This window comes from Pagrus pagrus (assembly GCF_965226575.1).
Source record: "Pagrus pagrus genome assembly, chromosome: 3".
In the NCBI taxonomy this organism is placed as follows: Eukaryota; Metazoa; Chordata; class Actinopteri; order Spariformes; family Sparidae; genus Pagrus; species Pagrus pagrus.
The window spans coordinates 28,764,867-28,778,687 of record NC_140187.1 but is presented as its reverse complement, the minus strand read 5'-3'; the positions used below and the strand labels follow the sequence as shown (position 1 = coordinate 28,778,687).

At 43.4% G+C, this 13,821-nt stretch overlaps 1 protein-coding gene across 1 annotated transcript; it reads right to left on the bottom strand.

Annotated features, from left to right (window-relative positions):
• Positions 1–5,806: 5,806 nt before the first annotated feature.
• ppp4r2b (protein phosphatase 4, regulatory subunit 2b) lies at positions 5,807–13,690 on the bottom strand. Its single transcript, XM_084348190.1, has 9 exons — positions 13,550–13,690; positions 12,743–12,824; positions 12,239–12,409; positions 9,862–9,955; positions 9,734–9,771; positions 9,567–9,641; positions 9,296–9,439; positions 8,888–9,192; positions 5,807–7,376 (listed from the first exon to the last, which is right to left on the bottom strand). The coding sequence occupies exons 1-9, from the start codon at positions 13,581–13,583 to the stop codon at positions 7,006–7,008; spliced, it is 1,314 nt and encodes a 437-aa protein (XP_084204316.1). The 5' UTR covers positions 13,584–13,690; the 3' UTR covers positions 5,807–7,005.
• Between the last annotated feature and the right edge of the window lie 131 nt (positions 13,691–13,821).

Here is a 13,821-nt window from a genome sequence, read left to right as displayed (position 1 = left end):
CGTCTCTGCTGTCAGACGCACTCGAACCACGGACCTGAAGAATCACCATAATGTCAGTGTTTCCACGGACAGGTAGCGGCAGCTCAGACACAAACTCTCCCCCGTGCCTCTCCAGTGTGGCCTTACAATCCATTATCATCATCATAAAGCATCTGAGCAGCCCACCTCCTCAGCTGCAGGATGCATGTATACAATCACACTCAACGGGGTTATCACCACACACACACACACACACACACACACACACACACACTCACACAATTGCTGTAATTGCACCTTTATTAGTCTCCCATTCACACTTTTTACAACCTGGCGCGAAGAGCAGGTCGCATCTCTGGAAATGGCCTCTAAAAGCATGAGGCTGCTGTAAACAGACCCTTCAGTGCCATTAGACGGAGTGGCTGAGGGGGGCGGGGGGGAGCAGACGGGCCCTGTGCTGCCGACATGGTGACTGAAGTCAATTAGTGTACTTCATTAGAGTGTAGTAAAGTTGCAGGAAGGCCATAACCTGATGATTACTGCTAATGTTTCCTGTTCTTGGATGGATATTTTAGTGAGTGAATACAATTTTATTTTGTTACTGCCTATGCATCAGAAATGTTGAGAAATTTAGCATTTTCTGATACTGAATGACCTGGAACACCTACAGTATTTATGCTCATAGAGGGCTGGAAGTAGGTCGTTTGAGATGAGGCAAAACACTATCATAGAAATGGGGAAAACATACCATAATATATCCAGCTGAATGCATTAGAGACATAAACAGCTCAGCGTCACACAATTTCCTGCAACTTAACAACAACAAAACAGAAATTCTTGTTATTGGTGCTGAGAGTACTGCACACATTATCGTCGCTGACTATGACCTTAGGAGCTATGTCATCAATATGACATCAGCCTTTATCATTTAACAAGAACAGAGTCTACAGCCATGCTCGCACCTCTTTTTGACCTGATGATGGTGCTACAGGAAATTTACAGGGGAATTCTGATGCGTCTCTGTTTACATATCTTGGTGTGTAGATGACTCATAGGTACAAAAAGTTGCAACACGGGCTGCACTGGCTGCAATGTAATCCTCAACCATCAAATTCCACTTAAATTGCTTGTTTGTGCCACCGACAGGCTCTGATTCTTATTCTGTGTCTGTCAATATCAGGATTCAGACAGAGAATGACCTTTTTCTTTTGAGACTACAATTTCTTTTGTTTAACCAGAAACAGCTGGCTGAGGCAAAATGCTGTGAGTCATTTACTCACCAATATATCGGGTAGCGACTGCGAGGCAGATGAAGGAAGAACGATGAGGAGGTGATAAACAGGAAAAGGCCCATGTTTCAAAATACTGGAATTCCCCTTTAAGGGATCATCAGAGTTATTAATATTCATCCTGTGGAGTACATGAATATCATGACAGTACATTTAATAGTTGTTTAAAAAGAATGTAAACCTCACGGTGGCACTAGAGAGAAAGTCAGAGGATTACAGAAGTATTTTTCTGATATGTCATCGGAACATTTTGTGTCGCTCCACTTACATGATGTTGTGTTACACACAAGAGATGTAAGATGATGTTGTGTTACACACAAGAGGTATAAGATGTTGCACTGGAAGAGTGAAACATGTGTTCTGTCATATAAAGCCCTATGACCTGTCTCCACAGCTCCTCTCTGACCTGCACATCGACTATGACACACCTCAGGCCATCGGTAACAGGCCCTCTGGTCATTTTAAGGGTTCAACCGAACGTTGCTGGAATATCTCACCAGCTTGTCTGAGATATGTTTCGCTTGCCTGTTTCCTGTTTACTGTGTCATAGTTGTACGTGTCTGTGAGACTGATGCCTGTCTTGGAAACATAAGGTTAAGTGCTTGTGTAGGAGTCACACTCGCACTCGCTTCCTCTGTGTACACACCGTTTTAACACCGACCTGATTTCCCCAGCCAGGCTCACAGCCAGCAGCCAGACATAAATGCCACCGCTTTATGTAATGTCTTAGAATCTCCCGACTTGGCACTTTTGACGGGGACTTGAAGCCGATCACAAAGAAGGGCGCTGATGGGCGATGGCACAGATGGAGCGGCTGAATCAAAGCACCTCTTCCACTTACCGTCTCTCGTTCTGTGCGATGATGCCACTCTGACAGAGAAGTGGAAATCCAAGCAGCAGCCACCTGAGGCCGATCCACTCCTCGGACCTGGACATCAGGCTTTTTTCTTCCTGCTGACCACATCCAAACACGAGATAGTATTTCTCACTGCGCCCACTTTGCTAAGCAGTGCTTGTGAAGTCTGTCTGGAGGCCTCCTGTGGCGGAGCCTCCCCGCTGACTCCATTTTTAGGTGCGCTTCTTGAAGTGTGTGGGGAAAATAAACGCTGGAGTCTGCCAACAGGGTTGAACAGCATCCCACCCACTGCCGGTGTTTGCCTTTTTTGTCAGAGCAGTTCAGAATGTTTGACCCCGCCGCGCGCCAAATAATGAAGCTTGACATTGACGCCGACCGCCGCCTGATCCTGGGCGTGCTCGAGCCTCCGACAGAGACAACAAACATACGAGGCAACGCAGAGAAAACCGGTGTCACACCTTTATTTTCCCTTACAAAAAAAGGGCGTATCTGGGATTCACCACATAATAAGAAGCTTGCAATTAAAAAGCAGTGTATTCTAGATCATTCTGATAAAAGCTGTTTTTCTCCCCTGAGAAACGAGACACGTGGGAGTCGATCTGACGTCTGCGGTCTTTTGAAGAGGCGTGATAAAATGTGTCTCAGGTTGAGCCAGAAACCGACACTCTACCTGGCATTTGGACAAGAAGGAGAAAAAAGATGGTTAAGCCCCCTCATATTCATTCACGGGCAGGGGTGCTCTGCCGGAGAAAACAAAATTAGGCAGGCGAGGGTTCACCGTGCGGACAGCGCTGGAGAGAGTGGAAGGAGGTCATGATGTCTGCGTGTGCTTTTTCAGGCGATTCAAGGCAGTGAGGAGGCATACTGAATGTGTCACAGCCTGCATTCACCAGCAGCAGCAGCAGGAGGGGGAGGGGGAGGGGGAGGAGGAGGACTGGGTCTGCATTCTGATTTCAGGGCAGGCTGAGGAAACTAAACATCACCCTCTATTGGATTACACGGAGATTGCGTGTGGTGCTGCTGCAGCTCCATCTGTGAACTTTGAATCCTGTTGAACCGCTTAATATGCTCCAATCTCACAAGCGATGCACTTGAACTAAAAGAGTGACTCCTGTTATGATGACTTTTCTTAAGACTCAATGTAATTTCTTCTTTTAATCCTGTCAGCGAGTGTGTCCGACGCCAAAGCGCTTCCCCCTCAACGTGACAATTAGTTTGATTCGGTACGCCCCGCTGCTGACCACAGATCCATTTAAAAAGTTCTTCTCTTGAGGCGGCTGGTGAAGCATGAAACTCTAATGTGACTGTGAACAGAAGCCCGGTGGGTTTTAAGAGCAGTCCAGAGGCCCCCAGTGGTCCATGAGGGGGCTTCAAGGAGGGTCAGGAGTGAAATGAGGAAGTTTAATTTCATAGTTATTTCAGGGAGCAGTTTGATCAAAGGCTTGACCTCAGCCATCACCTTTATAATTAGAGGCAATTTACTGGAGTTGGACTGTCGGGGTTTAAAGAGAAATGTGAGCAAAAAGCAGCATCCAGAGTGTCTTAAATGAGTCTAAAAGACTGGAAGCGATGCTGCTGCGCTCCTCAGACACAGCCCTGCAGTGTGTTTTCTTTCATTTTCAATTTAATTTGATTTTTTTTTTTGCTTCTCGGGTAACCCACTGGCAGCTTTTCTCATTGCAAGCTTGTGTATTTACCTTTCTAAAGTTTTATCCCCTGCTAATAGAGTCCTGCTCCCCACGCCTGCAGATACAGAAGAAAGCAAAGATATCAGTTGGGGGCCTGAAGCGAAGTCTGACACACAAACTGAGGAGGAACTGAGATTCAGTAAACAAGACAACTGGACAGTTTTTGCAGACCAGACTAAAAAAGACTGAAGTCTGTGAAACCTTTAAGCCGTCCCTCCTGTCCATATCATCTGCCATTCAGAAAGCTACCGAGGGGTCAGATTAAATATCATTCGGTGTCAAGCTGCTTTTAATATCCCTCCTGACCTGGCATTTGTTTCCCTGGAGACCAGCCTTAAAAGCCCCGCCGTTTAAACAGTGCCGCATGGATGAATGCAGCTTTATTTCCTCGGGGAGCCCGGGCAAATTTCAGCAGTGAAAAGAGGGCAGAGATGGACCATATTGTGAAATGACCCCACAGGAACACGTCTCAGAGCTTTGCTGAACAAATTGACATGAAAAGCCGTCTTTATTTAACAGGCAAAGGTTCGCCCGCCTGTATATTCTGATGATGATCGAAGGCCCAGAACAGATGGTGAGCTTCTACAGAAGAAGTTTGCCGGACACATGTTGTGTTGTTTCACTGTATCCTGAAAATCTACTTCGTCAAACAGGCCAGTCATCATTTTCAAATCAGGCTTCATTTCCCCTCCGATATGTGACATGGAGGACAAGAGTGGTGCTGATGGGTTCTATACTTGGTCAGAGACTAAATCCTACCCACAGATTATGTTTTTCTTTTTAAATATACATAATTAATGCCTGTGTTAAACAACATTTCACTGCACGACCTTTTCATGTGGCTGTGCTCCTACCAGAGGAAATAATGTGCTTACTGACACCAAAACTAATAGAAGTGCATGAGGATTAATATGGCACAATAACTTGTCAACCACAGGTGTAAACATTCATATTGACTTCATTTCATTATTTGGTTATTGTCACCTTCTGTTATTCGGTACACCTTTGCTATTCCAGCTATGACATGCCAAAATGTGTTAAAATGTTCGTGCTGCTCAGGACCCAGACACCGTAGAGCCGACTAATCAGAGACCGACACACACTCAGGCTGCAATTAACAAGTCCACAGTATTTTCACCGTCACAATTCCAGACGACATTAACATACTGACAGCTTGACAAAACTCTTGGAAAACACAAAGTAGGTGTTGCATTTTTCTAAAAACACTTTGCTTTTTCTTCTGAGATTTGTTAATTGGCAGGAGTGTTCTGAAGCTGCAGTCTGTTAAACACTTACTGCGTTTCTTGTGAATGCAGTAAGTACACTGGTACGTACGTTAACAATTAGTATGCAGTACAGAACTGGTACAGAGCAGAGGTTTGTGTTGTGGTTGAAAGGCTGGGGCCAAAGGAAAAAAGGGAGTTCCTCAATGTCTTTTTCATGGCAGACATTTTGACTCATCGTAGCAGGAAAAGCACAGGTGTAACTAAAGAAATGAAACATTTACACAACATTTATCCTGTTAAATCTTGAATACAGTATTGATACAATATCTTGGCTATTTTTTCACTCTGTCTACTCTTAGCCATATAGATATGGTCCGTTAGTATGATAATCCAGATGATGGCACTCTTGAATATGTGATCAACTTCAGTCTGTATGCAAAATTCTTTCATCACCATCAGGATGTTTTAAAATATCTTCCTAAATTTAAAATGCAATTTGCTACTTGCTTAATGTGTAATTCTGACACATTTTCCTCTGAAACCTGTCTGCATATTGTTCTCATTCACACACACACAGAGACATTAACAGATCTATTGTGTTAATATCACAGTTTCAAGGCAGCATAAACTGTAATGGGACCGTCAAACGTGAGATGGAATAAAACCATAATTACAAGTTATTAATTACAGCTGTGTTTCCTGCTCTAACAAGGAATACGTGAACAGAATGAGGTGCTGCTGTGTGAAAGTAGTCAAGACCGCCACACATAAAAATGTTAACATTTATTGCTGTTTCTGAATACCGCACTGAAAGCAAATGCATTCAGAGTATACACAGAAATTATACAATAATATATGGTTTCACAAAGGCAGTGAACACATACTGTATTACAATCTACAAAAATCTACTTTACAGAAATTTAAAATTCTAAATATCAAAAAGTACAGCTGCAGAAACAGGTGTAGAACTGGAACCAGAAACTGCTCTGGATATCGGTCGGTGAGACAACATGGTGACATCACGATACAAAGAAAGCGGAAGTCATCTTTGTACTTACAGCTGGTTTTGGAAACTACAACTGGCAGACGAAACAAAAACATACTCCAAAATAACTCATTGAATTGAAATGATCATATAAATTATGGTGGTTTTTTTATGCATCCAAAATATATCATTTTACAGAAGACTCCTCTACAAGGTAGCATGTCATAGTATTGTTCAGTGGGATTGGTAGTGTATCATTGCAAAAAAAATATGGTTAAAATAATGTAAGGACACAATGGAAAGAAAATCGCCTCCCATCTCAAGAAGACGGAGAAATCAATTTTAAAACGATGCATGTTCTCAACAGCCAGGTAGAGCTTGGTGGAGTAACAACGTGGTGGTGGTGGTGGGGTGTTACGTCTGATTGCCGGACTAAAGAACATTTTTACATGAGCTTCGGTCAGGTACAGAAATGGTGGCGGCAGCTCATATCATTTCATAAATAATGAGGGGCTGGTATGGCTCTGTTCTGACCCTGGTAGTGTGGTACACTGGGCTTAAAGGGTACAAAACGTAGACTACCAATCTTGTCACAACATCCAATGGTTGGAGTGAGTGGCGTAAGAAAAGACCCAGACCACCCCGGCATCTGAACAACCCCGTTGCCTACAAAAAAAGAGAAGAAATCCAGCCTGGAATCTCAAGGCAGCTGAAACCAACCCCTTTGAAGGGAAACTTAAAAACAGAGGATAACAAGAGCAATAAAATATTCCAGTTAAAAAGAAAAAAAAAAAATTCAAATGAAAATTTATTTGTATGCCCACATCAATGCCAGGTAGCCATTTTGGAGGAGTGTCCAAAAGCGGGACGAGGCGTTCGTCTTGTGTACGAGGTGCAGTTATCCTCATTCCCAGTGACAGTCAAGCTGGATTCAAGGACAAGCTGGTTTATGGTCACACATGGCTGCAACGGGGCCTTCAGTCTAGTCCTGCTCCATGGGCTCCTCAGTGGTCCCAGTGTTCAAGGTGGCACTATCCATGGCGCCCTCTGTAGGAGCTTCAGTCGTACTGCTGGAGGGAGTGAGAGCTACGTCTTCTCTGGCTGCTTCTGCACTCTCCTCTATGCTACAGCTGCTACCGCTGCTGCTACTGCTGCTGCTGACTGGGTCACTGTTGCTCTCCTCACTGTCCCTGCTGGTCTCGGGGCTCTCCAGGACGCCTGCGGGTGCCTGCTGCTCTGTTTGATCCATGTCACTGCCCTCCTCCTGGGAGCCACATGGCACCTCCCTCTCGGCCTGCTCGACCTCCTGACCTGAGCCTGCGCACGCCTCGGTCTGGGTGCTGCTCGTTGGTTCTGTGGTGAACAAGTAGAAACAGGGGTTTTAACACACGCAGCAGAGTATAAGAACCCTCTTCAGACTACAAGATGACCCAAATCTTTCAGTTTCAGACAGATGAATGAAAGGTTTGCTTGCCTTCACTACTTAATTTGTCATTCAACAGAACTTGTCACATCCGCTCACGGATAAGTTTATAAAATGGATTCAATGTTTCCTTTTATTACTGCAGAGAAGCTGGATTAAATTTACATGACTGTGCAGTATTTGAAATCGAGAATATCACAAGGATACTACAGAATCATGAGTAATCATGCTCTCACATGATAGTTTTCTCAATCTGGCTAGCTGACCTTCATTTTGACACAACCTGGTTCACACCTGCAACTGATCGACCATATCAGTGTGAATGCAAATAAAGTGCTTGCCATCAACCATCCATATGTCCACCTGACACAGATGCCATGAGTAATACTTTAAGCCTGATGAACTGATTTTTATTTTCAACATTTTCTCACATTAGGAGAGAGAACCACAGTCACAGCTGAGCGTGTGCTTGTTTTGACAGATACAATTCTCTGTGAACTTAAGCATACATACATACGTATGTTAAAACACTGGCTGGAATGAGTCCGTCCTAAACTGCAGCCGAGTGTGTGAAATTTTAGGTGACAGCCAAATCTTAGCCAGGAATTTTGTCCATATGTAACATCACCATATAACAGTCTGACAGAGTTATAAAGTCACAACTTGTCGACTGATTCAGACTAAAGTAGTGAGAGTTATCCAGCTTTCTGGTAAACTGTTAAGACTAATATACCTATCCAAGTGCAGAAAAAGACATTAATGATCTTTTCGATATAATAAACTATTTTTCAGCCCAGCTGGTAATGAGCTGTAACACACTGTCAGATGATAGACCTGCAGTCCAACACATTTTCCTTGAAACTCGCCGCAAACAAGCTGAAGTACTGCTGCTGAAGCGCCGGTCCCTTCAGTGGTTCTCCCTTGTTTTGATGCATGTTTACAAACTTGGAAAATAATTAGAGAGCGTCTGAGCCACTGAAAAATCTAATTACGCAGATCTGATTTTCAGATGAAATGTTGGACACCACTGACATACCAGTCTCATATTTTCACCACGAGTTTATTGTTAGGCCTGCAATAAATCCTGACTTCATGAAGGTAATACTGTTTAATTTGGGCTGGAACTGTTTTTGAGGAGTAGTGATTCAACTTTATGGTCATTTAGGAGGCTGCAGTTTGTTTTGCTGTGAACTGTATTAAGTTACAGCGAGGTGTCTGTTATTTAGCCTATAACACAAACAGGGTGGGCAAAATAACAGCAATACTGTGAAGCAATACAATTATACAGCAACACCAACTGAAACCTCTTGGTGCACCTAATAAACAGGTGACTGAGTTCAGTACGCACACATTAAAGCCCGTTTATATTATCTCCCCTACCAAACTCTTTTCCATGTGTAGCCTGAACAGCCTAAAATACATTTCCACAAATAAACTCTACCTTGGTCTTCAGTGGCAGCAGCACTGCTGGAGGCTTCATTCTCCTTGCTGTACTCGACCTTCTCCTCTTCCTCTTCCTCCTGGACCATGGCTTCTGCCTCTTTTGAGAGGCAGGTGGCATGCGAAGGCCTCAGTGTGTCCACCTCCTGCTCTTCCTCGTCATCCTCCTCATCTTCGTCGTCCTCCTCGTCCTTGCTGAACTTAAGTCTCTTCACCTCCTGCTGCTCGGCTTCCATGTCCTCTTCTGCGTCTGGGTGTTTGTTCTTCAGCGAGCTCCCAAGGGAACCTCCCGACGCCGACACCTCGCTGACAAACAAAGAAGAAACGGGGGATAAAGATGAAAGTTTCCAGCGAGTCCACGTTCAACACGGAGGACAGAGTTTCTGGTGCGTTATAGCTTCTGACATACCTCGAGTCTTTGTCGTCGTCTTCCTGCTCTGTGTTGAGGTCTTTGTTGTCTGTGCTGTCGGGCAGGCCGTTAGCTGCTAGTGAGTTGGCCAGAGACACCTTCGGTCGGTTCAGCGGTCGAGGAGTTCCAGGACCGTTCACTTTCCTGATAAAAAGCCACAAAAAGAAAAGGAATGGACAACAGAATATATTATAACAATGACCATTATGAGCTTGTTTAATATAACTTATGTGACTTCAGGATAAAGGACTTCATCTGTCCCAAACTCAACCTCTCTGTAAAAGCAGATGTGTTCCCAGGAAGCATCACTCCATTCATTCTGTTCACAGCGCTGCATCCATTTTTCCTGCACAAGCAAGTTCAGAAAAACAAAACTCGTAATACAGTTAACTTCATATTAACTTAATATCTAATTATTGTAATAAAAATGACACTTACTCTGAGGTCGGGTGGACACAGCTGACCACCATTACATTCTACAAGGAAACAAAAATTCCCAAATGAGTAAACGCAGGAGTCAGCAGATTAACAATGGATGGAAAACAGTCAAACTGCTGAGGACGTACCTTCTCCACCCCCCGGAGAAACTTATCTGTTCCTGTGTAGTTCCTCTTGGGTTCTGTGAGCAGCTCACACAAGCGCTGGATCGTAAACGGAATTCTACAATTGAGAAAGACAAAAACAAAAGATTCAATATCCACCAAATAGAAAATGTGTCATTTGGGTCTTTTTTCCCCAAACATTTTGATTCATCCTTTTATTTGGTGAATTTGGTAAGTACTCAGGGTGCCTGGGGGAGAAATCACAGTAGCAGCCAACTTGTGCATCAACATCACTAGAAAGGGAGTATATTTTTAATATAAACGTATATCCAACATATTACCCAAACTCCCAGAGCCCAAAACAGCATCTTCATGTGTCTCGTTCTGTCCAACCAACAGCATTGAAAAAAGAAAAGTAACATTCCTCACTTTGGGCGAGCTCTTCATTGCTCATAATTACTGACACACCGTGCTGCTGCTGTTAGTGTTGGTGTTCTCTTTCCATTCTGGTCTGTTTGAATTGCACACATTTTTTTGTCGCCTTCATTTCGAACCGTGTCTGACTGTTGTCAGGTCCTTTTTGGAGCGGGTATATTTATTTGACATTCAGTTTATGTGCATCATATCCAGGTTCCACAATCTGTTTTGATAAAGCCCAACATTTGGGACGCTTGAAGACCTCTATTATTAAGTGTCCTAAAAGTCCAATCCTACTTACCTATTCAATAGACACTCAGTACAATAGCTTACAGTGAGCTTAAGTAATTGAGATTTGTGACACTAACATGTGACGCATTGCATTAATGGATTGTTAGTGGATCCATTGTGGACTTCTGAGGGCACTATGTAGGGCATAAATTAAACATCATATTCTGACACTCACTGCACTACATAGTGAAGAGGATCATTTCAGAGACATCCCTGCTCTTTCCGACACACAGAAAAAAGTACATTACTCCACCGTATGTATGTATTCAACAGAATGACACTGCCACACAATTTGGGACACAATGAATAGCTTCAAGACGTGGTGCTACTGTGTAAAAATGATCAAATCAGCATCACTACAGCATCTTACAGTCCTAACACATAAGGAACTTTTTTTTTTAAACTACGTAGACTACAAACATCTGTGTTACAAACAGAGGAAGCTAGACTTCACCTATCAATGGTGTGAGCTGATCATGGGGAAAATGATTTGCTCAATCTGGCTTCTCGTCTCATCTACTCAGCCTGTCACTATCAACGTCATACCACTTTCATGCTGGCCAAAAAACCCAGCTACACTCGCCAACATCTGGCTTTTGTATGCAATGTGAATGTGTACAATCAGGATTCACTCCCGGGTCAGCTGACCCTGCAGTAGTCACGGGTATTCATCACGTTCAGCTAATATCTTTCCAGCCGTCTCTGTCAAGCAGCACTGAACATTGTTCAGTCTGCACTGAATTTGAAAGACGAGCTGAAGTTAAAGATATTTTTAAAAAGTAAGCGTTGTATGTGGCCGCATGATCGGTACTGCACATGTGCAACTCTCCTCAGAGATCAGAAAGAAGCTATTTGTCTCACTCATTAGCAACTTCCATTATCAGCTCTAGAAAAAACAACGTGTCTAATTCAGAATATTATCAAGACGTTTCAAAACAAGCTTAATGTCTTCTGGATATACTCTGATAAGGTTTATGATCTGCTGCTCTCCACTGTTCCCTGTTTTTACGGCGCGTCAGTGATGACGAATGGGACATACAAGGGGAAGAAAAACAGAAAGGCACACGCGTCCACTGGCAATGTGAAAGGAGTTAACTGCAGATTATTAGCGGGTTTACCCAGGATTAAAAAAAGATATATACGTGCAAATGTTTCGTTGTAAAAGTGCTATCACAGAGAAGTGTACTATATTAGCACATTTTTTGTCGCCTTCATTTCAAACCGTGTCTGACTGTTGTCAAGATCGGGTATATTTATTTGACATTCAGTTTATGTGCATCATATCCAGGTTCCACAATCTGTTTCGACAAAGCCCAACATTTGGGACGCATGAAGACCTCTATTATTAAGTGTCCTAAAAGTCCAATCCTACTTTCCTATTCAATAGACACTCAGTACAATAGCTTACAGTGAGCTTAAGTAATTGAGATTTGTGACACTAACATGTGACGCATTGCATTAATGGATTGTTAGTGGATCCATTGTGGACTTCTGAGGGCACTATGTAGGGCATAAATTAAACATCATGAATTTTAACAATCAGAGAAAATGGGGTAAATATAGTGCACTACACAGTGAAGAGGATAATTGCAGATTATTAGCGGGTTTAGCAGTGATTAAAAAAAGCTGCATGCACACGCCCGTTACGGTGTAAAAGTGGCATCACAGAGAAGTGTACTGCATCAGCACCTACCCATTGTACCCCTTCACAATCTTCAGGATTCTCTCCTTCATGTCTTCAAATGGGATCGACTCCACGTTGGGATTCGCAGGACCTCTTTGTTCGGGCGCCGAGGCTCTGAAGTCATCCATCACCTTCTCCAATTTAAACAGGAAGTAGTTCTTAAATTGAGACCATTGAACCCTGGAGGGAAAATGACAGGAAGAATAAGGCTCGGCACTTTTAACGTAACACATTAAAATACAGGAAAAACCGGCTAAATTAGTCAAACATACTATGAGTGGATGTTGCACAAGCTATGGTTTCACAGGAAAATACACTTACACTTACATGACAGTTGCACAACAAGCCCAGGAAAAATACTCTAAAGTCTGCATACAATGATTTATTCACTGCTCATGTACAAACGGTTTGGATACAATTACAGTCTGTTTAGAAACATCATTACAGACACAACAAAGTGTGTCTTTGTATGTGATGTAAGGGGAATTTATCAGGCCTGCAATGTTCACTTACATGGTCTCTCCAGTCTTGGCAATATGACATAGAAACTGTTCCAGCAGAGGACATGGCTCCTTTTTTGCTTTCTTGTCGAAATCTGTGGAGACAAAATAAACCACGGGGTGAACAAACATACAGTGACAGTACGTTATGTACTAGCCTGTTCACATGAACAGGCTTTGATTCAACCCAACTTAACCTACAGTTTTGATGAGCTAACTGTTACAGAGCAGGTGTGATTTCGCTACCTGCAGTGACAACCTACTTTAGCCAACTAAACGAGGCTTGTTAGCAGGTCTCTGCCGACACTTTTGTCTAATTAACGTTAGCTATTTACATAACGTAGCGTTAGCGGGCTAGCGGATGCTATCTATCTAGCTAGGTCGCTTGCTAGGTATAACTAGCTAAAGTTCAGCGCACTGGTTAGCATGTTAAGTTAGCCGCAAGAGCGTAGCCGGCACACAGTCGTCTACCAGTAGCCGGTGACACCGGCCAGTTACTTCATCTCAGCCAAAAATATCTGTCAGCAAGTTGACAAATACTGAGGTACAATATATCTAAGTTCGAAAATACGGACGAAATGAGCACCGTCTTTTAGTTAGCTTTCTTGCCCGGCTAATGAATTGGACACACAGCTAACCATTTCCGTGAAAACGCTTGTAATGTTAGCGTTAGCTAGTTCGGAGTAGCCGCTAGCTAGCTAGCGACATTAGCCTGTGAGCTGCAATCCGTTTATTTTTTTATAATACAACGCTTACGGAAGCGCACGAATAGCACGTGGTCTTAATTAACACATAAACTATCGAAACAAACTGAAGTGACCTCTGAGCGCCTCTTGCAGCGAGTCAATTTCCATCACGTCGTTGCCCTCTGTCAGCCTTGTGGATGTAAAAAAGCAGACTGGCGGCTAGCTGCTGCTGCTAAGCTACGATCTCACAGGCAAAGAGGAGGGAGCATTTTAATATGGCGCCGTGAGGTCACTGCCTGCTCAGCAACAGACAGCGCTGCGCCGGGAAGAGCGACAGAGCTGCACGGAGTCAGTACCCACCAGAGAGAGCACAGTGTTCATCTATACAATCATCAACAGCAGCACA

Excerpts from the sequence above, each read along its gene's own strand:
- ppp4r2b (XM_084348190.1), bottom strand. The coding sequence starts at position 13,583 with ATGGAAATTGACTCGCTGCAAGAGGCGCTCAGAG. Across the intron at positions 9,440-9,566 it reads ACATCTGCTTTTACAGAGAG|GAAAGTGAACGGTCCTGGAA; the intron begins GTTGAGTTTGGG and ends GCTTTTTATCAG. Across the intron at positions 9,193-9,295 it reads GACGACGACAAAGACTCGAG|CGAGGTGTCGGCGTCGGGAG; the intron begins GTATGTCAGAAG and ends TTTGTTTGTCAG.